General features: G+C 36.9%; 2 protein-coding genes across 2 annotated transcripts in view; both read left to right on the forward strand.

Annotated features, from left to right (window-relative positions):
- Positions 1-24,911, forward strand: part of LOC101048121 (amphiphysin) — a 252,017-nt gene that overhangs the window by 172,354 nt on the left and 54,752 nt on the right. The window contains exons 12-15 of the mRNA XM_074379802.1: positions 12,248-12,364; positions 15,822-15,845; positions 17,852-17,875; positions 20,727-20,759. Coding sequence (XP_074235903.1) covers positions 12,248-12,364; positions 15,822-15,845; positions 17,852-17,875; positions 20,727-20,759 — 198 coding nt within the window. The remainder of the gene's footprint in view (positions 1-12,247; positions 12,365-15,821; positions 15,846-17,851; positions 17,876-20,726; positions 20,760-24,911) is intronic.
- On the forward strand, positions 18,103-20,120 carry LOC141580131 (uncharacterized). The gene has a single exon (XM_074379803.1). It carries the CDS (start codon positions 18,193-18,195, stop codon positions 19,921-19,923), a length of 1,731 nt encoding a protein of 576 aa, XP_074235904.1. The 5' UTR covers positions 18,103-18,192; the 3' UTR covers positions 19,924-20,120.

Raw genomic sequence — 24,911 nt, forward strand, 5'->3', positions numbered from 1 at the left:
TGTTAGCCCTCTCCATCCCCCAACACCCTGCTATCCCTCCCCTAGCTCTCTCACCCCCCAACAGGCCCTGGTGTGTGATGTTCCCCTCCCTGTGTCCATGTGTTCTCATTGTTCAACAACCACTTATGAGTGAGAACATGCAGTGTTTGGTTTTCTGTTCTTGTGTCAGTTTGCTGAGAATGATGGTTTCCAGCTTCATCCATGTCCCTGAAAAGAACATGAACTCATCCTTTTTTATGGCTGCGTAGTATTCCATGATGTATATGTGCCACATTTTCTTTATCCAGTCTATCATTGATGGGCATTTGGATTAGTTCCAAGTCTTTGCTATTGTAAACAGTGCCATAATGAATGTACATGTGCGTATCTCTTTATAGTAGAATGATTTATAATCCTTTGGGTATATAGCCCATAATGGGATTGCTGGGTCAAATGGTATTTCTATTTCTAGATCCCTGAGACCACACTGTCTTCCACAATGGTTGAACTAACTTACACTCCCACCAACAGTGTGAAAGCATTCCTGTTTCTCCACATCCTCTCCATAATCTATTGTCTTCAGATTTTTAATGTTCGCATTCTAACTGGTGTGAGATGGTATCCCAATGTGGTTTTGATTTGCATTTCTCTAATGACCAGTGATGATGAGCATTTTTCCTTATGTTTGTTGGCTGCATAAATGTCTTTTTTTTGAAAAGTGTCTGTTCGTATTCTTTGCCCACTTTTTGATGGAGTTGTTTTTTCTTGTAAATTTAGTTAAGTTCTTTGTAGATTCTGGGTATTAGCCCTTTGTCAGATGGGTAGATTGCAAAAATGTTTTCCCATTCTATTGGTAGCCAGTTCACTCTAATGATAGTTTCTTTTGCTTTGCAGAAGCTCTTGAGTTTAATTAGATCACATTTGTCTATTTTGGATTTTGTTGCCATTGCTTTTGGTATTTTAGTCATGAAGTCCTTGCCTATGCCTTCATGTGACTTTTATGTGAAAGGTATTTTTATTATATAAAAGATAACTTCTCATTGGCCTTGTTCCTAAAGATTGTATTTAATCTCCCTGTCTTAAGCTTCCTACTTGGCCTTTGTTTTGTTTTGTTTTTTTTGAGATGGAGTCTCAGTCTGTTGCCCAGGCTGGAATTCAGGGGGTGATCTTGGCTTACTGCAATTTCTGCCGTCCAGTTCAAGTGATTCTTCTGCCGCAGCCTCCTGTACAGCTGGGACTACAGGCACATGCCACCACATCTGGCTAATCGTTGTATTTTTAGTAGAGACAAGGTTTTACCATATTTGTCAGGCTGGTCTCAAACTCCTGATCTCGTGATCTGCCTGGCTCAGCCTCCCAAAGTGCTGGGATTACAGGTGTGAGCCACTGCGCCTAGCCCCTACTTGGCCTCTTTTTGCCCTATTAGGAAGTTACAGGTGTCCAGAACAATATTTAGGATATAGTAAAGGTTTTCAAAATATGTTTAATGAAAGAGTAAGAGATGAAAAATCTCAGGGAGAAGTAGTACCTATGGCTTCATAGTAATCTGGTTTACTATCTGTCTGGCTGTCTGCATGCAGTCATGAGGATGGCTTAGAGACAATGTTTTACTTCTAATTGGTTTTTTGAGGTTTTTACAGATTTTATACCTTTTATTCAAATTCTAAAGGTTAAGATCCTCAGAACATATGTTGTGTTGCGTGCTCTAGTTGATGAAAGAATTGCAAACTGCATACAAATGCTTCACTACTAAATTCTTTTGTGGTTATAGTCATATGTTGAAATCTGTTTTACCTGATATGCTTATAAAAATAATGCCCCAAAGGATGCATAATGTAAAAAAATAGTAAATTACAGAGAAGCAAAAAGTAAAACTTCAAAAGTAAAAGTCTATTCCCGAGGAAAACTCACTGATTTTGGATGTAAAATGCTCCTTTTTGACTGATTTTGGGTGTAAAATGCTACTTTTTTTGACTGATTTTGGGTGTAAAATGCTACTTTTTTCCATTTAAATAGAAAAACTTTGATTTTAGGTGTAAAATACTACTTTTTTCCATTTAAATAGTAACTGAAAAGTATATTTTTGGAAATGTGATTGTTCTATGTCAGTTTTTTAATTTATGGTTTTTTAGTACAAATATAGCAAAAGTATTTCCCTGTCAATTTAGTATTTATTTCATTATTTTAAATAGCAGCAGAGCGCTATGTTAAGAGAGTGTGCTATGGTAGGTTTAACCCATCACTCACTATTAGAATCTTTTTAATATTATTATTATTAAGCTTTATTGATGTATAATTAATCTACAATAAACTGTACATATTTGAACATGCAAATATATCATGAGTTTTCACATATGTATATATCATTAAACCATTATCAGAATCAACATAATAAATATTTGTCACCCCAAGAAGTTTTCTGAGCCACTTTGTAATTTCTCTTGCTTGTCCCCATGGGCGCCAGCATCTCGAGGCAAACACATATCTTTCTGTTGCTATACATTAGTTTGCATTTTCTAGAATTTTATATAAATAGAATCATACAGTATAAAAAAGCATACTTTAAAAAAACTTTGGCATAATATGAAATTCATTAATGTTGTGGCACATATCAGTAGTTAATTCCTTCTTATTGAGTAGTATTTTATTGTATGAATATATCACAATTTATCTTTCCACCTGATGGATATTTGAGTTGTTTTCCATTTTTTACTATCATAAGTGAAGGCACCATAAGCACTTGTATACAAATCTTTGTGTGTATGTATGCTTTCATTTCTCTTGGGTGAATCCCTAGGGATAAACTAGCTAAATCACATGTTAGGAGTAAATTTAACTTTTTAAAAAACTGGCAGATTTTCCAACGTGTTTGTACTATTTTGTATTTTCTTCAGCATTGGATAAGAGTTCCAATTCTTCCACATCCTTGCCAACACTTGGCATGGTTAGTGTATTAGTCCATTCTCACATGGCTATAAAGAAATACCTGAGACTGGGTAATTTATAAAGATAAGAGATTTAATTGGCTCATGGTTCTGCAGGCTTTACAGGAAGCATGGGAGCATCTGCTTCTGGGGAGGCCTCAGGGAGCTTTTGTTCATGGCAAAGGCAAAGCGGGAGCAGGTGTCTCACGTGGCAGGAGCAGGAGGAAGAGAGAGAGGAGGGGGATGCCACCCACTTTTAAATAACCAGATCTCTCGAGACTCATTTACTATACAGTACCAAGGGGGAATGGTGCTAAATCATTCATGAAAACTTCGCCTCTGTGATCCAGTCACCTCCTATCAGGCCCTACCTCTAACACTGAGGATAACAAATTGACATGAGATTTGAGTGGGGACACAGATCCAAACCATGTCAGTTAGTGTTTTTAATTTTAGCTATTCTAGTAAGTGATAGTGGTATTTCATTTTGATTTAATTTGCATTTCCCAAATAAGTAGTGGTGTTAAGTATTTTTTCATGCACTTATTTAGTGCCCATATATCTTCTTTGGTGAAGTGTCTGTTAAAAACTTTTGCTCATCTATTTATTTTTTACCTGACTTTTGAGAACTCTTTGTCCATTCTGTATTCAAGTCCCTTATTAGATATGATTTGCAAATACTTTCTCCCAGTGGGTGGCTTTCTTTTCATTCTCTTGGCAGTGTCATTTGAAGAACAGAATTTCTTAATTTTGATGAAATCTAGTTTATCAATTTTTTATGGATTATATATTTGATGTCATATCTAAAAGGTCTTTGCCTAACCCAAGATAAAAATCACAAGGTTTTCTCTTAATAGTTTTAGAAGTTTTATCTTCAGGTGTTACATTTAAGCCTGTCACCAATTTGGAGTTAATTTTTTTATGTGGTACAAAGTATGTGTTGGAGTTTATTTCTTTAGAAATGAATATTCCATTGTTGAAAAGTATTCTTACTCTACTGAATTGCCTTTGTACCTTTGTGGAAAATTAGACAACTAATATACATATATACATATGGCTATATTTCTGGACTCTGATTTTTCATTGATCTTTTTGCCTACTGTTGTGCCAGTAGCATGCTATATTGATTATTGTCATTTTTCTTTAACAGTTTTGGAGACTAGATGTCTGAGATCAAGGTATCAGTAGGAACATGCTCTTTCTGAAGGCTATAGGAGGATCAATCCTTTTTTCTTGTTTTCTAGTTTCCGGTGGTTGACTTGCAGATACACCACTCCAATATGCGCCTTAGTCGTCACATGTCATTGTCCCTGTGTGTCTGTGTGCTCTGTGTCTTCACATAACATTCTCCTTGTGTCCACATATCCAAATTTTCCTCTTCTTACAGGGTCACCAGTCATTGGATTAGGGCCCACTGTAATCAGGATGACCTCATCTTTATTTTATTCCATTGGTTAAAACCCCATTGTCAATTAGGGATACATTTACAGGTTCCAGATGGGCATGAAATTTCGGGGGTGGGGGAGGATACTATTCAAAGCAGTACAGATATTGGATCATGTTTCACTGAGTCTATAAATCAATGTTACCTTAGTCATCTGACCAATAGAAACAGTATATCTCTCCCTTTATTAATGGCTTTCTTTAATTTCTCCCTGCCATGTTTTACTGTTTACGGTATACAGATATTACACATCTTTTGTTAGACTTATCCCTAAGTATTTTATGTTTTTATTATTATACATCATGTTTTTAAATTTATGTTTTTCTGGTTGTACACACTATTATCTATAAATACAACTTATTTTTGTATGTTGATGCTGTATCTGCAGCTTTGCTAAACTGAATTATTAGTTTCTATAGCTTTTTTATAGATTTCATTGGATTTTTCTATGTAGATTATCACATCTTTTATGAATAAAGAAAGTTTACTTATCTTTTTGCCATCTAGGTGCCTTCTACTTATTTTTCCTACCTTATTTCATGTCTGTACCACCAGAATAATATTGAGTAAAAGTAGTAAAGCAATCATCCTTATCTTGATCTTAGGGGGAAGAGCATGCAGTATTTCACTTTTAAACATAGTGTTTGTTACTTGTGAGTTTCATTAGATGGCTTTGATCATTTGAGAAAGTAGCCTTTTCTTCCTACTTTGAGAGTTTTAAATAAGAATGGATGTGGATTTTCTCAAATGCTCTGTTATTATCTGTTAAGATGATTATATGAGTTTTCTTTATACTTTGTTAATATGGTGAATTGTACTTATTAGTTTTCTGATGTAAACCAACCATGAAGTCCTAGGATGAACCCCAATGGTCATGGTATGTTATCCTTTTTATCTGTATATCTTTTATGCAGCTTACTAAAGCTCTATCTAGAATTTTTACCTTCCTGTTCGTGGAGAATATTAGTTTATAGGGTTTTATTTATAAAAAAAAAAAAAGAAAGAAAGAAAGAAAGAAAAGGCTTTTTATGATTTAATACCAGGGTAATGGTATTGAATGATTTGAACTGAAAAGCAATTGCTTCTCTTTTGTGTTCTGGTTAAGTTTGTGTTGGTATTATTAATTGCTGAAAGCTTTGATATAATTCATCAGAGAACTCATCTGGGCTCTGTTTTGTTGTGTTTTCTTTTGTTTTCATATATTTCTATAATAGATACAGAGCAGTTCAGGATATCTATTTTTCTTGAGTGAGATTTTTATATTTGTAGTTGTATTTATCATGTAATTTTTCCATTTCATTTAAATTGTCAAATGTATTTGGAATAAAATAGTTCATCATATTTCTTTATTCTTTTTTGATATCCATAATATCTGTGATGATTTTCCCCTCTCTCATTCCTCATATTGATAATCTGCATCCTCTCTCTCTCTCTCTCTCTCTCTCTCTCTCTCTCTCTCTCTCTCTCTCTTAGATGAAGTCTCACTATGTTGCCAGGCTGGAGTGCAGTGGCACAATCTTGGCTCACTGCAAACTCCACCTCCTGGGTTCAAGTGATTCTTTCTGCCTCAGCCTCCTAAGTAGCTGAGACTACAGGCATGTGCCACCATGCCCAACTAATTTTTTGTATTTTTAGTAGAGATGGGCCAGGATGGTCTTGATCTCCTGACCTCATGATCTGCCCACATTGGCCTTCGAAAGAGTTGAGTTGGGATTACAGATGTGAGCCACCATGCCTGGCCTCTCTCTCTCTCTCTCTTTTTTTTTTTTGCCCTGATTAGACTGGCTAAATGTTGATGAATTTTATTGATCTTCTCAAATAACTAGCCCTTTGTTTTATTGATTCTTTTTCTTGCTCTCACTCTGTATTTTGTGTTCTGTTTCATTGATTTCCACTCTAATCTGTATAATTTCCAGTTTCTACTTTGAGTTTTGTTGCTCCGTTTATGTATTTTTTTTTTCTAGTATTCAGGGTAAAAAGGTGAGGTTAGTGATTTCAGACCTTTTTTATTTTCTTATATGAGAACTTAGTGCTATAAATTTTCCTCTAAGTACTGCTTTAGCAGCATCCTACACGTTTTTATATATTGTTTTCATTTTCATTCAAGTTTCTAATTTCCACTTTGCATTCTTTTTTGACTCATTGGACTATTTAGAAGAGTATTATTTGTGGATTTTGCAGATATCATTCTGGATTATTAAAATATTTGTGGATTTTCTAGAAACCATTCTGTTAATGATTTCCAGTTTAATTCCAGTGTGGTCCAAGACCATACTTTGTGTGGCTTGAATGTTTTTAAATTAGTTGAAGGCAGAGGTAATTCAGTGACAGTTTTTTCCAGCTGGGCACATGGGGTCTTAAAACTGCCAGGGAGAGGAAGAAGGCTGTATCTCATTTGATGAGGCCTCCAGGAGAAGAGTGGACTGAGTATGCATATGGCAGCCACCTTCATGCTGTGCTCTTTAATAGGGCAAGTCTTTATTAAGCTTTTATTTTAAGTTCAGGGGTACAAGTGCAGGTTTGTCACCTAAGATAAATTTGTATCATGGGCGTTTGTTGTACAGATTATTTTCTCACCCAAGTATTAAGCCTAGTAGCCATTAGCTGTTTTTTATGATCCTCTCCCTCCTCCTACCTTCCACCTCCAATAGGCCCCAGTGTGTGTTATTTCCCTCTCTGTGTTCATGTGTTCTCAACATTTAGCTCTCATTTGTAAGTGAGAACATGTGGTATTTGGTTTTCTGTTCCTGGGTTAGTTTGCTAAGGATAATGGCCTCCAGCTCCATCCATGTCCCAACAAAGGACATGATTTTATTCTTTTTATGGTTGCATAGTATTCCATGGTGTGTGTGTGTTTGTATGTGTATATATATATATATATATATATATATATATATATATACTCACACACACATATACATACACACACACACACACACATATATATATACACACACATATACATACATATATATATATATATGCACCACATTTTCTTTACCCAGGCTTTCATTGCTAGGTAGTTAGGTCGATTCCATGTCTTTGTTCTTGTGAATATTGCTGCAATGAACACATGCATGCATGTGTCTTTATAATAGAGTTGTACTGGGAACTTTAGCATTGTCTCTGGTTGTATATCCAAGAATGAGGTTCCATTTTGTTTATTCATTGTTTGTTTTTAGAAATAAAACCACAGATAGGGCCTTGAAAAAAAGAATTAATTTAGACCTATTTAATGTCCCAGGATACTTCTTATCGTGTTACATTTCCATGTACACTTAAAAAGAATATATATTCTGCTGTTGTTAGATAGAATGTTATAAGTGTAAATTAGGTCAAGTTTAGTCATAGTGTTATCTAATTCTTTTATACCATTGCTCATATTCTCTATTTGTTCTTTCAATTATTGAAAGAGGAGTATTGAAGTCTTTCCTATAAAAATGTGTGCACTTTTTTATTTTTCTTTGCAGCTCTCTTGGTTTTTGCTTTATGTTGGAGCTCTGTAACTGAGTTCAGAAGTGTTTAGGCAATGATCCTCTTTATGATAATATTCTTTGATTTGAAATCTATTTTTTTATTGTTAATGTAATTACTACAGCTTTCTTTTGGTTATACTGGCATGGTGTATCTTTACATTCTTTTACTTTAAAACTATTTGTTTCTACATATTTCAAGTTCGTTTCTTATAGACAGTATCTAGTTGGGTCTTTTTTTTTTGTATAATTAAATAATCTCCGCCTTTTAATTGCATGATTTAGACCATTTTCATAGGTTATTCATAAGGTGAAGTTTAAGTCTAGCACACTGATCACTTGTTTTCCAATGTTTCTGTTCATTTAACCCTTCTTTTTCTGCTTTCTTTTGTATTCATTGAACATTTTTTATTCTCTTTTATTTTTTTTATTTGCTTACTAGCTATAACTTCTTTGTTATTTTAATGGTTACTTTAGGGTTTGAGGATACATTTTAATTTATCATAGTTTAACTTTCAATGATACAATGTCATTTAAAGAAGTCTATAAAAATATAATAATATACTCTCATTTCCTCACTTCTTTTTTTTGTGCCATTTTTGTCATGAATTTTATTTTATCTGTGTTATAAACTTCACATTACTTTGTTTTTTATTTGTTTGTTTGTTTGTTTAAGTAGCCAATTATCTTTTTAAAAGATTTAAATAATAAAAACTCACATATACTTACCTAGGTAATTACTGTTTCTGGTGCTCCTCCTTTGTATAGATGCATATTTCTATCTGGTATCATCTTCCCCTGCCTGAAAGATGTCTTTCACATTGTTGTAATGTGAATATGAGGGTGATGTATTCTTTCTGATTTTGTTTGTCTGAAATCTTCATTGTATTCTTATTAAAAAAAATATTTTCAAGACGCATATAATTCTAAGTTGACAGTTTCTTTTTCTTAGTACTTTGCCTCACTGGCTTTTTGCTTCATTATTTCTGGTGATAAATCTGCTGCTACCTTCATGTTGTTCCTTTGTTAGTGAAATGTCTTCTTTTTTCTGGTTCTTTGTATGAATTTATCTTTAACACTGATTAGAAAGTTAGATTATGTTTGGTCCACATGTGCTTCATGTGTCTCTCATTCTTTTGGGACCAACAGCTACCCAAGGCTGTACTTTTCATGGTGAATGGCAGAAATACAAACCAACCAGCAAACCATGCAAACACATTTCGAGCTTTTGCTTACATTACATTAACTAATATCCATTAGCTAAACCATGACTTATGGTCAACCTCATGTAAGGTATGGAGAAGTAAAATCCATCTGTTATGAAGACATGGCAAGGTTAGGCATAAGGATTATGCTCAAATTATACATTTTCACTGCAAGAGATCCAGTACCTTACTAATAAATTTTGATGTCCCAAGTAGAAGACACCTCATGAAACATAGCACAGATTATTGTAATTGGCAGTGTTTTCCTGTTGGAAGATTTGCCCCCACTGTGGTTTCCACAGCTGGTCTCCTTTCTTAGGAGCACATTCCAAGTCAGCCCTTGCAGATTTTTGGTGGTAAAGCAGTACTTATGATCAAGTTCCCAAAAAGCTAAGGATGTTGGGACCATACTATATGTACTCTAATTGTAATGAAGATGTACAGAATTCATTTGTCTTGTTGAGAAAAATTACACCTTACTGTGTTTCAACATGTAGTGACAGAATTGTGAGTGCTTTCCTGCCCGTTTAAAAATGAATACTACATAAAAAGGCAAAATCCTATTGCTATTTTTGTAGCTTTACCAAAATTCTCTTTGACATGAGTACCTTAAGGGATAATTCTCAAGACTAAGAGGGCAATGCTAAGTAGAAGTTAAGCCTGAAAAAAACAGCTACATATTTTGAAGGCAGTCAAATTGGCATTATGGATATTTGATGACAGTGATTTTACATACTCACATGTTGTATTAGTCCATTTTCACACTGCTGTAAAGAATTACCTGAAACTGAGTAATTTATAAAGAATAAAAGGTTTAATTGATTCACAGTTCTGCATGTCTGAGGAGGCCTCCAGAAACTTTCAATCTTGATGGAAGGGGAAGGGGAAGCAAGGCACATCTTACATGGTAGCAGGAGAGAGAGAGCAAAGGGGGAAGTGCCACACTTAAACCATCAACTCACTCACTATTGTGAGAACAGAGTCTGGGAAACCACCCCCATGATCCAGTCACCTCCCACCAGGTCCCTCCCTTGACACATGGGGATTACAATTCAAGAGGATATTTGGGTGGGGACACAGAGCCAAACCATAATCACATGTATGCATTGTTACTAATAGTAATTAATAACATTAGCTTCCATTTCCATTTTGAGTGTCTTAGATATTATGTACATGTGTGTTTATCATCTTTATTACTCATGGTAATCCATGAAGAAACCGAGGCTCAAAGAAACTGAATGAATTGGCCAGGGAGAGACAGCTAGCAAGTGGCAAAATTGGGGTATAAAACCAGGTTGATCTCAATCAAAGTCTGAGCATAGCCCCTTCTAGTCTGATGCCCCTTTTCATTCTTGATCTCTAAATTCCCATTTGAGCTTCCTTAAGGGGATTCATTGGCTTAAAAGGTAATAATGAATATATTCACATGGCCTAACATTTTACGGAAAACTTGTAGAACTTTGAGAATTCCTCTGCAGATTCTTGGGGCCCCTATTTGAGAAACGTGGGACTGGGGCATCAGTGGCAGCCTGGCAGGCATTGGAGCCAGGGGTTCCAACTGCAGTCTTACCTCTGCTGCATAGCAGCAGGGGACCATGGCAATAGATAACTGTCCAGCCAGTTCTTTTCATTCTCCCAAATGGGAAACTGCTGCCATGTCTCCCTTAATTTTTTGTAAGGATTATATTTGACAATGCAGGTACAATGCAGTTTGGAAAATATGGTGAGATAAATGTTTTAAAGGCAATAAAGTGTTGTCAACATGAGCCTGCACCAAAGCGTGTTAACATGAGGTAATGTTCATATGTGTAAAGTTCTTAAAACAGTGCCTATCATACTCCAAGTATCATATGTTTACTAAATTTTAAAAATATAATTTTTACCAATATAAAAGTTGGTGAAAGGCAAAGCTTATTCAGATTTTCAATAGGGCATCAGTCGATAGTTTTGTGCTTATAATTATTAAAGAAAGGAGAGATCTCAGAAGGGCATTATCCTTGTGAAATTTTTTTGAAGTATATATGTGGAGTACTCATGCTACAAAATAGAAAAAGGCAAGGCTAATAGCATGATACATTAGCAGCTTTCTTCTGCAATGAGTGCAGATATGCCAAGAAAAGCTTTTAGGTTATACCCACTCACTTTTCATGCATTTCTCAGTTTTTAATGTCTGTGATTAATGTTAGTTAAAATAACTCCTGTTCTTCAAAAATCTGTCTTCAAAAATCTGCTATTTTGTAATACTTTATTCAATTAGTTTGACGTTTCAATTTCTAGGCAATAAAGTGTTTTGAAAGAAGTTTATATTGAATGCTAAACACATGTAATTTATATTGTATGAAAACTGACCCCAACTCTCTCTTCTGTGATATACTTAGCCCTGCCCCTTACTGTGTAACTTGAGCCTGGCTTAGGCCAACTTCAAGCCCACGTTGTCTTCATGTTTCATGATACTGCAAATAAATGAACAGAAGTTTGTGTGTAGTATTATAGATTTTTTTTATTATTATCAAAGCAGGACTTTCATCCTGTGTCTTATTTGGCTTATCTTCTTTCTAATCCAAAAATATTATTAATGGGAGCTCATTTTGAGCAAATGTTGGGAGACATGGCTGTCTCCCTCCTCTCTCCCTCCCATTCATCTTCATTCATACACATACACAATTGAAACTAACAATACTATGGACAAAGACTGGATCAAATGTTAACTAAATCAAGGGATAGGGTGCCAGTGAGGGAATGGGGCAGGTGGGATGTGATCAGCAGTACACAATGACCTCTTCCTTTTAAAATTTTAGCTTCCCAGAGGAACATCAGCAGTATTGCTATAATGGGTCCAGATTGTGGCCTGTTTTATTGACTGGGTCATCTGTAATTTCTTGATCTGAATTCTCTGAGCTAACAGAGGAAAAGATTCCTTGCATCTTGGTGACATTAGGATACATCCTTGGAACATTGTTAACTGGACTTGGAGCTAGACAAAGGACAGGAGCTGGAGCTAGGGACATGTTCCAGGGCAGCTCAGGTTATACTTGGCCAGAGTTAGTTATTTCCTTCTCACTGCATTTAGCTGAGTAACTGGGTGAACATGGGTGAGGCACCATGCTTATAAATATGAGTTTTGGGATATCCAAAAATAATAGATAGATTATACATGGGCTATATCATGGTCTTATCAGATTCAAGGGAATACACGTTTTGTTTTGTTGTTTGTTTTAACAGAACGAAGTCCCTGAGGTGAAGAAAGAGGAGACTTTGCTGGATCTGGACTTTGACCCTTTCAAGCCAGAGGTGACACCTGCAGGTTCTGCTGGAGTGACCCACTCACCCATGTCTCAGGTATCAGGTGCTTTTTGGATGTTTGGAGATGATATTTCATAAATGTCAATAAACTCAGTATGATAATCGATGATCCCTATACCTTTCATGCCTGCTATCTATTTTTATTTGTGGTTGACATATATTTCCTAATAGGAAAGAGGAGTAGAAAGGGGACCTTTTCAGTATCAGTTATTCTAAGCCTGCCATGCCATCAGCTTTCTCTACCCATAGAGCTGGCATAACCACACATTCCTGTTTTCCCTCACAGAATAATTGTTACCAGTGCCCCACTTTGCACTCAGAACTGTTCAGGTTTACAAGATACACTCTATGGCTTCCCTAGATGAGGCTCTTTCTTTTAGCTTTGGGTTTACTCTTCTTGCTGTTTTCTCTACTTCCCTTCCTCATACTTTGCAAGTTAAGGCATGTTTGCGATGACCATGAGAGCATGCTCCAGCATAAGCTATTTTCAGTGTTGATAGCTCTGAACTCGATGCTGTGTTCATCCTCCACATTGAAGAAGCTTCCCTCCTGTGATCGTGATTATGGTTTGATGGAGAGTTGCCTTGCTTCCCTAAGCCTTTTTGCTCATCATTCCCTCTCTCTCCACATTTCTTCCATTCTGATAGTTACTGTCATAATGTTCCCTGTCAGAGGATACTGGTGCTGGTACCATAATGACCTGTGGGTAGGTCCTCTGAAATATAGTTAGTTTACAACTCTCTATGCTAATAGAAGGACGTTAACTGAAAATTTAATGAAACAGAAACTGTATATCAGTACTTTGCATATGGTTGGAGCCATACGTTTGAATTTAGGCAAATCCAAAGTTGCTAGAGTATGCTTCAAATGAATTAGTGAGAATATCATAACATTCAGCCTAGGACTTGAGACCTAGCTTGATTTCCTGGTCTTAAAGTCTTCTTGGCATATCACAGTAAACTGCTAGAGAACAAACAGCTCAATGTGAACCTCAGTAGGTAAGGATTATGTCTATTCCATGCTTTCTTCTAGAATGTAATTGAACTTTTAAAGGCCTCTCTGCTGTAAAATAGAAACAATAAATGTCTAAGGTGTTAATAAAGTAGGGGATTAATAGTCTAGACACTAGCCTTAAAGATGCTTTGCAAAAAAAATGGGTCTCTTAGGTGAATGTTTCAGGAAGCCTCCTGAATTAACTCTCTTCTAAGAGATTCCTGGTATGTGCATTAGAATATTAAAGACTGAGAAGTTCGCAATTAAAGAAAACTGTTTGTATTTGTTTAACATAGAGTTTCCCAAATTTGCTTGACCACAGAAATCTATGTTGATTGAACTTTTTTAAATATTCATTGGAATGTTCTCTAAAACAATACTTAGAGAAATGTGAAGTATTGTTAGCAAGTTTGAGAGTTCCACCTTGGTGACCAAGAAAAGTACAAAGTGAACGTGCATATAATTCAATATACTTCCTTCTCAGAGCGCTCTCATTGTATAGATAGTCAGCAGAATTCACGGGATTTCCTCTACCTCACTCTCCATGCTTCATTACTTTTGTGGCAGATGCAAAGTTTCTGCAGTAGATGCTGGAATGATTAGTGGGTGAGATTTCATAGCATTTCTGACTGCAAGTTTGAGTCAGGGGAAAAACCTCTTCTATATTAATTCATGATTACAGTAATCCATAAATCATGAAACTATGTGTGGCCATAAGACTAAGAGATTCTTCAAAATTAAACAAAAATGACCTTGATTTAATCTTCAGAAGTCTTAGTTCTGAGGGACATATATCACCGCAGTGAGGGCAAGCTGTGTGTGTCCCTGTGCTCTTCCTCAGGGCCAGGTAATAAAACTCTCCAGCCTTCTGGTGGCCATAATTGAATCGCTGCACTATGGTTGTCCTGCAATCCAGGTCTGATCAGACCTCTCCTCTTTGGCTAAGAACAAAAGTCTTGGCTGAGTGACAAAAAAGCACACCACTGTTAGGTCTGCCTACTTTCTTTCATCTTCACTCAAAGTGATCTCCTTTACCCATCACCTGACTCCATGTTTTCAAGTGATGTTCTTGCTGCTAGCAGAACACCTGATTTTGTGATCTCTGCAATTTCTTTGCATGCTAACTCACCCTTTCATGATCTTGAGGATTGATGAACATGACATTTCACATTTCCTGCCTTCCTTTTGAAGAAAATACTGGTGCATCTGCATTATGCAAAGACATGTACTAGCTTTTATGATCTTGGATTCTTAAGGGGCTATGAAGCAATGAAATGGGAACCATCTAGATAATCAGAAAATATGTATTAAATCTATGTACAATCGTGGCTTTCCATGGAGCTATTCTCCTCTCCTGTCATAGTCAGTTTACCAGAAGATGCTAAGCAAGAGACCAGCCAGGCTGCATGGAGAGGCAAGGCGGGCAGTGCAGAGCAGTTAGAATGGGACCCAACCAGGTGGGTAGGTACCAGTCAGAACCACAGGGTTCGCTTTCGATAATACACAGCCCAAATGAGGCCTCTGTGATCTCAACTGGAAACCATCATATCTCTAAGGTTGGAATGCCAAGCTCTCTAGTTTGCTGTTCACATTTAGTGATTCAAAGCTTCCCTAAGTGCATAAACATAAATCTATTCTAGTCACAAAAACATGGGCATAAAGGGAGGTGGCTTTAGCAGCAATTCTCATTCATGAAGCAAATAAGAAAAGAGAAGTATCCCATACTCCTGCAACCTATAGTGGAAGTCATTTGAACCATCTGGCCTCACTCCGCAGGATCCATAAGCTTTTAATTAAAATACGAGTAGTAAATGTAATTCATTCATATGTCTTAGGGGGTACTCTGCCAACTTGCATGATTACCGATTAGTTGAGCGGTGTGTTATCATCTAATTCAACATATTGAAAAACTATTTTTCTTGGGCTCATTTACCATCAAACTGGTCATCATATATTTTCTTGAATGAGAAGGGAAGGAAATAGCATTAGCAGTGATTAGGGTCTGCATTTCCTCAAAGACGTGATAAGCTCTAATATTGGAACACCTTGTTTACTTCATTTTAATGAGGTGTGTTTGTGTGTGTGTGTATGTGTGTGTGTGTGTGTGTGTGTGTGTGTGTGTGTGTATTAAAGTAATCTTATTCGTGTTTCAGGTATAGTTTTCTACTCACATAGTGAAAGGCAAGATTGATTAGACCTGTGCTATCCAAAGCTAAGTGTCATTTAAGCTTATATTAAGCATAATAAAATTATGTAAAATTTAAAATGTGATTATGTTACCCTAGTACATTTCCTGTACTAAGTAGCCACATGTGACTAGTGGCTACCATACTGGATAAGCACAGATATGGATCATTTCCATTGCCAAAGACAGTTCTATTGGGCAGTGCTGTACTAAATGCTTAAAAAATGCTTATGATTTCAATAACTTTTGTCACCTCAGCATTTTTTATGTTTTGGATTTGTATAACTAACAGTATTTTTGTTTATTTGCTTTCAGACATTGCCCTGGGACCTGTGGACGGTAAGCCACTAATAACTGTTTTCTTGTATCTTGATCCCCAGAAATTTGCAAACATTGTTATATTTGATTTCATTGGCAACAGAAAGAAGACCCATAAATTTAATGAGAATGTAGTCCCCTAGAATGATCATTAGGTCAGTGAAAGTCTTGAGCATTATCATAACCTGAAGATGATGGTGAAGGAAGAGTACAGTGGACCAGACTCCTGGGTGAATAATGGCCAAGAATTTGGATAATGGTCAATAATTTGGCCCTTTGTTTCTTCCTTTGGTAGTTGGTGGCAAGAGAAGCTGTGGTAGTGGACGTACACAGCTATTTTTGCATTTAAATAGAAGACAAGGAACGTGTGAATGAGACAATGGAAGAGATGGGCTGCTTGGCACATGGAACCATTTTAAAAAATCATTATATTCAATGAAGCTTGGGTTAATAAGATCTTACTTGAGCTTTAGAGACAGATGGCCCTGGATTTGAGTCCAAACTCTACTATTTATAACCTTGAGACTTTGAGCAATTTCTAAAACTTTCTAAGCCTCGGTTTTTCTCATTTGTAAAATAAGGGCAATGATGCCTACTTCAGAAGATTGTGTGAGGTTTAAGTAAGATAATTGTAAAGTATGTAGCTGGTGTCTGGTATGTATCAATAAAAGGTAGATATTATTGCTGATGTTTATTCAGCTAGTCTGATGTGTAAGGATAATTACTCGAGAATTTAGAGATAGTTAAGTGTCACAAACAGCTCTGTAGTGATCTCATTGGTGCTGTGAAATTGGAGATTGGTTGCACACCTCTACAGCCTCATATCCCTTGGAGCAGGGCCTTTGTTTTAGAAAAGGCTGGTCATATGTCTTAAGAACGCAACTTAAGTTGTATGTTTTCATGTATAGTGAGGCAGCAAAAGGGGAGTTTGATTGATCTAGCTATTCATGGGCAATGCCACTTCTGAATTGACATTGCTTCTTTCTTTCTCCCTTCAAAACCAAAAGATGTCTGTCCCCTCCTTCTGCAATCACAGGGATATACTGTACTCTTTAAGATCCCTGGAGCTTCAAGGAAAGTGCTCAAGAAGACAGATTAAAAATGTCAATGGAAATCACCAATGACAAAGTTATATCTTTTCTAGTGAAAAGTTTTACTCATATACTCACAAAAAAGGCATGCATGGATTGATGTTCAAGTCATTTGAATTCTAACCTCTACTCTGTGTTAATTTTCTTGGAGATTAAAAAGACAATGCTATTTTTTTATCCCAATATTTTATGTCTCCAGTGGAACTGTAATGCATTTTCCTTCCCTAGCTAGGAGGGTATGGAAAGGCTGAAGGTATCATCTAGAAGGAGCTTTTGAACATTTCAGAGGACAAACTTGGTAGGAATGGTACCGATAACAAAAATGCAAAACAATGGCTTTCTGAACGTAATTGCTCACAGCTATTAATCTTTTCAACTTCCCAAGAGTTTTTCCTTATGTGGCGAAAATGGCTGCTGATTTGGGGGAATGACATCAAGAGAACTCTCCAGTCAGTTAATATCAGTTAATATCAGACTCTCCTCCATCTTTCTGCCACCTCAGAGGCAGAGCGAAGTATAGGATGAGTTTGGGGAAGATTTTCATCTGATACTGTGTTAGAATATATGCAACTGTGTAATTTCTTGACCTCTAGTGTTTGATCTTAGTCCGATGTTCTCAAATTTGCTTATGCGTTTGAAACTTCACATTTCAGAGTCTGCTAAAGCAGAAGTCATGTACTAGCCATAAAATATCCTGTTGATGCTAGACAATGACAGAGGCTTTCTTTATGTTTCAGTTGTGCCTTTTCTACAGTGGTCTTAAACAATTTTGGAACAAAAATCATTTGCATCACAAAACAAGTTGTAAAATTTGATCCTAAACCAGTAAAAGCTGTAGCCTTCAGCAGAATGTTGACTCTAGACAGCAGAGGATTTTATTGTGTTATTGAATTTTCTTCTCTTGCCTTATTGTTACTATTTTCTTTACCCATACAGACAAGCACTGATTTGGTACAGCCGGTAGGTAAATATCCAGAAAATTCTGGAATTTTTTTTTTGATATTTGATATGCATTACATACGTAATATATTTTCTACAGTAAATTGTTTCCCCGTGGCATTGCTAGTCATAAATTTAAACCTTAAGCCAATGAATGTAAACACTTTCCAGTTTGGTTTACTGGTGCTACCCACCTGAAGAGCTTTGTGTTTCTCATCAAATCTTACCATGATCTGTTTCATCTTTTGTTTTTGTTTTTTTTTGTTTTTTTTCCCTTTGCTCTTCTGCATACTTTAAAGCCTGACTCTTCAAAAAGTCTGTCCTTGTGTAACCTGATCATGGAGGAAACTCCAGACAGTGGGTTGGCCGAAGAAATTCAAAGATCTCAAAATGATATAGGTGGATTTACTTGGGGCCCTGATGCTAGTACAGACAGGGTCAGCCAGGAAATTACCTCAGGTGGGTTTGGAGAAGACTCTGCATGTCTCTACCAAGCAGAGCAAGGCATAAGATTATCCACCAAACTGCTTTCGTCTGCTGACTGGCCCCCTGTAGCTGAACAGGGTGAGCATGCCCCAGAGCCAGCCCTTCCAGGTGGAAATGAACGACTGTCCCCAAAGCCCGTGCCCAAGGCTGGAGTTGCCATTGCTGCTTGTGTGGAGATGGAGCAGCCATATGACTCACGTGACTCAGAGATGCCAGCCATGGACACAGCTGGCCTGTTCAAAGAAAGTCATGAAGATATGAAGAAGTCAGGTGAAGAGGAAGAGAAAAAGAAGATAGAAGATTCTCTGTGGACAGGTGTGGAGACGTGTCAAAAGGTAGACACTGGAGCTATTGATATCAAGACCCTAGAAGGTACAGAGGAATTTGAAGAGAAAGCATGTGAAAGGACAGGAAACAGAGTGGTAGAACTTCTTAATACCATAGGAAAGGAAGACAATAGGACTTTAAAAATTAATGAAGTGGAAACTAGGAAAGATCTAAGAGCAGGGTATAAGGAAAGTACTAAAAACAATGAAAATTATTTTGAGAAAACTGACCTATTAGAAAGGGACATGGAAAGAGGAGATACAGTAAAAGAACTTAGTGACAGAGACCAAGGTCTACATGATGGAATTCAAAAGGTAATCAATAATTGTGGAACGATAGAAGGCTTTCGAGCCAAATCCACCAATCACCCAGATATCTTGAATCCATCTCTCCAGACCTACTCTGTATCTAATATTGAAGATGGCAGCCATGAGGGATGGGATTTGGCTAGAAAAGACATAAAGAAAAATGTAGTAGACACTCCCAACCACAATATGATATATTACCCAGCACAAGGCAGTACAGATGCTGAAGAAATTCAGTGTGAGACTGTGTTAAATGCTCTTGTAGGTGACAGGGATAAAAATCAGGCTGTTTTATCAATAAAGCTTGAAGTAGAAGCTCAGTCTAGGACTGACCTTAGTTACTCTCTGGGAAGGGATGCAAATGGGAGAGATTTATGTTCATGTAAGGCAGAAAGTTCACTAATAGAAGGGTCTGAAAGAACAGTGACTGAAAACTGTAGTCATACTGTTAACTCGCCAAGAATTGCAAAGATAGACTCTTGGGGAACATATCCAGGTCAAATCTGCCAGCCAAGCTTGAATTCAGCAATGAATAATTTGGATATAACAGGATTCTCTGGTATACCAGATGGCCAAGCAAGTGGATTTGCCAATTGTCTGGATTCTATTAACCACTGGCCTATCAGAGATACAGAAGGCTTAGATAATAGCTGGAAACATTTAGATGTAGTTGAGCACAAGGAAGAACTGGAGGTGCACTTACTAGCAGGTGTATGTGGGGAACAAGCCATTGCTAGCTACTGGGAACAAAGCCAGGAGATAGCGAGACCATTGATTTTGGGGACCTGCCGGAATGCTGGCACTGAGATTTCTGCTAGTTCCCAAGACCAGGACATCAACAACTCAGATTTATCTGAAGATGAAATTGCTAACCAGAGATATGGATTGTTGTACCAAGAAATAGAGGCTGACAAACACGAGGTACTTACCCTAGTCTGTAGTGTAGACTAGCCAAAGACTTCTGTAGGTTCTGTTTTTCCTCATGTCTCTCACCTACTTCATTATCCATCACTATCTTCTAGGAGGCCTGATCTCTCTAACGGAGTGTCATGTACTTCTTGAAATCTGTGCAAACCAAACACAAATAGGTTGACCAAAAAAAAAAAAAAAAAAAAAAGCAGCATCAGTAACAACAAAAAAATCAACAACATAGACACACACACACACACACAAAGCAGAATGATTGTGTTGGGAATTAATGAGAGTCTGTGTTACCATCTTATTTTCTGAGTTTATTCTCCCTACTATTCAGGTACTAAAAATGTGCTAAACCGAGAGCAGCAGAGACTAATTTAATCTTCCTAAAGTGGTCCCACTCCATTAAGAACACATGAAACGTTTCAGCCCAGGCCCACTGAAAGTGTAAAATATCATCATTGCTGTTCATCAAAATGATGCATTGTAGAAACACTGCAAAAGCTTATTCCAGATCCTGTCAATGGCCTGAAAAGCAACGTAACCCATAATGGCCCTTTTCTGGAATCATCTTCTCCTTATAGAGAGAGTAGGTTTTGGTTAGCACCAAAAAATAATGCAGCAGCAATAATTGTAAAATTAACTTTTTTTTTTGTCAGCCTATTTAAAATCATACAGTGTGGCCTTTTGCATTTCCTAAGTTCTTTCATGCACAGCAACCTTTTGTATTTTAAAATGTGTGATAGTCTTTACTTTCCAACTTGTCTAATGGATATTTACTGGTCCTACAAAAATGGTAATGAAAACAATAACACACTCTGATTTTCGTTTCTGTTTAGGCTGCTGGTGTTTCATTTAATGGATTCACACAGGTAAGGAATCTATTTTTTTTTTTTTTACTAGATCCATCTACTGAGAATGATGCACTTTTTTTTCAACGTGGTTTGGTTCTCTGTGCCACTTATGATTAAGAATGTCAGCACAACATTGGACCCCAGTACTTATAAACTGAATAATGTAAACAGAATTGTAGCAACATTGCGTGATTATTGTGAAGATTAAATGAGATATGCAACGGAGTGTTTAGCACAGAAGTCTAGCACACGCTAAGTGGTCCCTGACTTTAGTTTAGCTTTTGTTAGTATGATTAGCTCTACCATGGGATTCTACCTTCTACCAATTCCTCTGCTAGAAATTAGAAGTTGTTCTGATCTGAGAGATCCACTGGATCCAGCTGTTCTAAAGAGCTAGGATTGTTTTGAACTGATGAAATGGATCTTTAGAAAATGTGAGAGATTTTTAAGAGCTTCCTTCTAGAGATTCCTTTAGGAGCCACACTGCACAGAGCCTTGTCTCTCCAGTGGTTCTCCAGGAAGGAGCTATTGGAAAATCAGAAACCATATGCTGGTTGTGTTCAACGGGCCTTATTTTTTCTGGAGTCTGTGAAAAAGGAACTACAAGATGAACTGTCCCATTAACTGTGTATGTGCCATCATATAGGCTGGTGTAACCTATGTAAAAGGCTGGCCACATGGCTCTCGGGCTCCTGGATCAATTCTGACATTCTCTTCAATGGAGACCTCAAACAGACTTGTCTGTGATGACTGCTTTGTCTCAGAATGTCAGATATGCACAGTTTCTAATAATTTAGCATTTAGAATTTTCTAAATACATATTCATAATATATTTATAAATAGCATTCTCTGTTTAAAAGTTTCATTATTTTCCCATGTTATCTATAAAAATATAAAGCCCACTGACACTCCCACATACAAATACAGATACACACAAACACAAAGAAATATGTTAATGCATCTCTTCCATCTTCAGAAAATTCTTTTGAAAGGTTATCATAGGCATTGCCATTAATTTCTCATTCTTTTCAGGTTTCTATTTCCGTCAGAGTTATTAATGCACATCATTTTAAAAGTAACGATGTTTATAAGGGCTTTTATTTTAAAACTTCAGACCAGCATATACTCCTTTCTTTTCCCATTTCTTAGAGGTAAATAGTTTCATTTCATTTAACAAATTCTCTGGTTTCACCCTGTATGTGTGCATGGGTTTCTTGTAATGCTGCCTCTTGATTTCTAAAGTATTATCTATTGACTCATCTCTCTGGAAGGCGAAGACGTAAAGTATTTTCTGCCTCCTACCCACCCAATTTGTCCCCTCTGCTTCCTGCCTTTCCTCTGATAGAGTGCCATCAGAGCTATCCAGGCAATCTGTGGTAATATAATGGTGATTAGAATACTCTTGGCAGCCAAGTCATGAAGTTCACATTTTGTTTTATGCCGAATTTTTGTTTTCCTTTGTGGTAATAATTGTCGGTCTTATTTATCCGCCTGTTGGTTGATATGCTTAGTTTTCTAGGTACTTATTGCATATTCAACCCCATACTCTGTAGTTATAGAAATCTCCTATTTTACTGAAAATATTAGACATTCAATGAGTTTCATCTTCTTGAAGAAATTGCCTGTCTGTCCTCCTGGGCTGCTCTGGTCTGAACTGGGTACTCTGAGACCGTGACTTGCTGCAGAGCTGTTCTCACTGCTTCTCCCATCCTGTTGGTCATGGGGACTGCCTTCACCTCTCTCTCCTGTCTATCCACTGTTTTCTAATGCAAGTTTCCTCATTTGTCGTTTAACCATTCATTTGGTTGGAACACAGCCTCCAGTCACTTTCTGAAAAAAGTGTACCCAAAAGGTACGTGTTTGTGACCTTACACATCTGAAAATATCCTACGTATATATTAATGTCATGCTACTAGTTTGGATATTATATTAGAAGCTGTAAATCATTTTCCATTCGAATTTTAAGGCCATTGCTCCACTCAATTCTACCACCTAGTGTTGCCTTCAAGAAGCTGTCATTTTGATTCTTGATATTTTGTAAGAAACCTTCTTCCCCCTCCTCATTCTTTCTCTCTCTCTCCCTCCTTCTACCTCTCTCATCTTCCTCTTCTCCCTTTCTCTCTGGAACTTTGTAGAATCCTTTTTTTTTTTTTGAATTTCTGAAAAATTGAAATGTTGCAATGATGGGCTGTGGTTTCTGAAATGTTACAATGATGAGCTGTGGTCTGAGTCTCTTTTCATCCACTGTATAAGCCTTTTTAATCTCAAAATTTATGGGTTTTGCTTTGGGAGAATTTAAAAAAAAATTTCACAGATTTATCGTTTTTTCTTTGTTCTCTCATTCCATAACACTTCTCTTTTTTATATGTCAACTTCCTGTCTAGCATTCTATTATTATTTTTTGTTTCCTTTTCTCTGTTGTCTTTCTCTACTTTCTCTGTTTTCCAACTATTCTAACAGATTTTTCACCCCTATAATTTTTCCAATTTCCAAGAACTCTTTTTGTTTACTGCATATTTATTTTCCAATAGCACCTTCTTCTTTTGTCATGAATGATCCTCTTCCATTATATCTCTGAAGATGTTAATAATCAGTTTTGAATTTTTTTGCAAAGTCTTTGTTTCTTCCATTTGCTTCCCCCACACCCCTCCCCCCATTTCTATTCCATTTCTTTGTTTTGTGTTTGAGACTTCTCAGGTGTTTGGTGATCTTGGCTGAATACTCATATTTGAAAGTGGGATGCTGAAAAGCTGACTGGACACTTGTACAGGTAGATAGAGTTCATTGACTGCAGGCATTGTTACACAACTTCCTGGCTCATCTTTTCCGTTGGGAGCCTCTGAAGTCAGATTCTTTAGGCATTTTTTTTCTTTTGGGCTGGCCAGATTTCCCAGGGAAGATTTGTCTTATCTCCTGTCTGGGAGGTTCAAGTCTGACTGCTAGTGTAATGGAGGTGATTGAGGGGAAAATAGGAGCAGAGTGGGGAGAGGGGTGTGCATGGTCTCAGTATTTATTATGTAAATACTTACTTAGTGCTTCTGCCTTCCTGATGTACCTGTGTGCCCCTAGTCCAGGGACCCTGTTTCAGCCTCTGTATAATTAATCTCAAGACTTCTGCTAGGGTAGGCGAGGATGTTGCTTGGTGTTCTTAATAGGTAAGAACATCTTGACGTCTGATGACTTTTTAATAGACTTCTGCTATTCTCCTGCTGTTACCACCACCCTCACTCCTGTTTCCCATGATTCTTCATGCTTCTAATTCTTCACCACTGAACATTCTAAGGAAGAAATTGGACTGATTTTCACCATTTCTAACATCATCTTAGGATACAGATTTCTTTGATCCACCAAGTTACTACTCTTTTCATCTGCTTTCCAATTTCAACATTTTGTTAATTTCTGTCTTTCTTCTCATTCTTCTCATCCTTATAGGTTTATGCCTTAAAATAAAATCCCTTCTTGTTGTTTAGTTTGAATTCAGGAGGTAATAAAGGTAACTGCATGTGTTCAAAACACCATCTTCAACCAAAAGTCACTGGCTCATCTTTTCTGGTAGGGATCCCCTGATGTCAATTTCTTCCAGCAATTTTTTTTCTCCTTGACATAGCAGATTTCTCAGGAAGGATACTTGGGTCTCCTGTCTGGAGACCTGGCTACCAGTGTAATGAGAGATGAAAGTTCCTTTAGAGATGACTTTTCCTTTAGATTTTCTCCAACTGATTTGTTTAGGTCAATGAACGTATTTTATGAAATTTTAACCTATGGCTCATACATAACCCATAGAAGGAACACTTAGGTAATATTTTAAGATTGAATTTACAACATTTAAAAGGTTTAAATTTGGGAACTTCAACCACTATCTTCTGATTTGGTGTCAGCGGCGAGAAGAGAAGCTGTGGACTATAGATGCTCCCCTGAAGCCAGTGCCCTTGGTTTAATGACGCTCATAGTATCCTGCTAGCAGAGACTTATATTTAGAATAACTATCATCAAAACTTACTTTTGCATCTTTTGTCTTAATTATTTAAAATAAAAAGGGACTTTAAAATGTTTAAAATATATTTATTGAGGCCAGGCATCGTGGCTCACACCTGTAATCCTAGCACTCTAGGAGGCTGAGGTGGGCAGATTTCTTGAGCTCAGAAATTCAAGACCAGCTTGGGCAACAGA

The sequence above is a fragment of the Saimiri boliviensis genome, chromosome 10 (assembly GCF_048565385.1).
Source record: "Saimiri boliviensis isolate mSaiBol1 chromosome 10, mSaiBol1.pri, whole genome shotgun sequence".
Classification (NCBI taxonomy): Eukaryota; Metazoa; Chordata; class Mammalia; order Primates; family Cebidae; genus Saimiri; species Saimiri boliviensis.

Bases quoted from the DNA above. Each gene is read 5' to 3' on its own strand.
- LOC141580131 (XM_074379803.1), top strand. From the start codon at position 18,193: ATGGAGGAAACTCCAGACAGTGGGTTGGCCGAAGAAATTCAAAGATCT.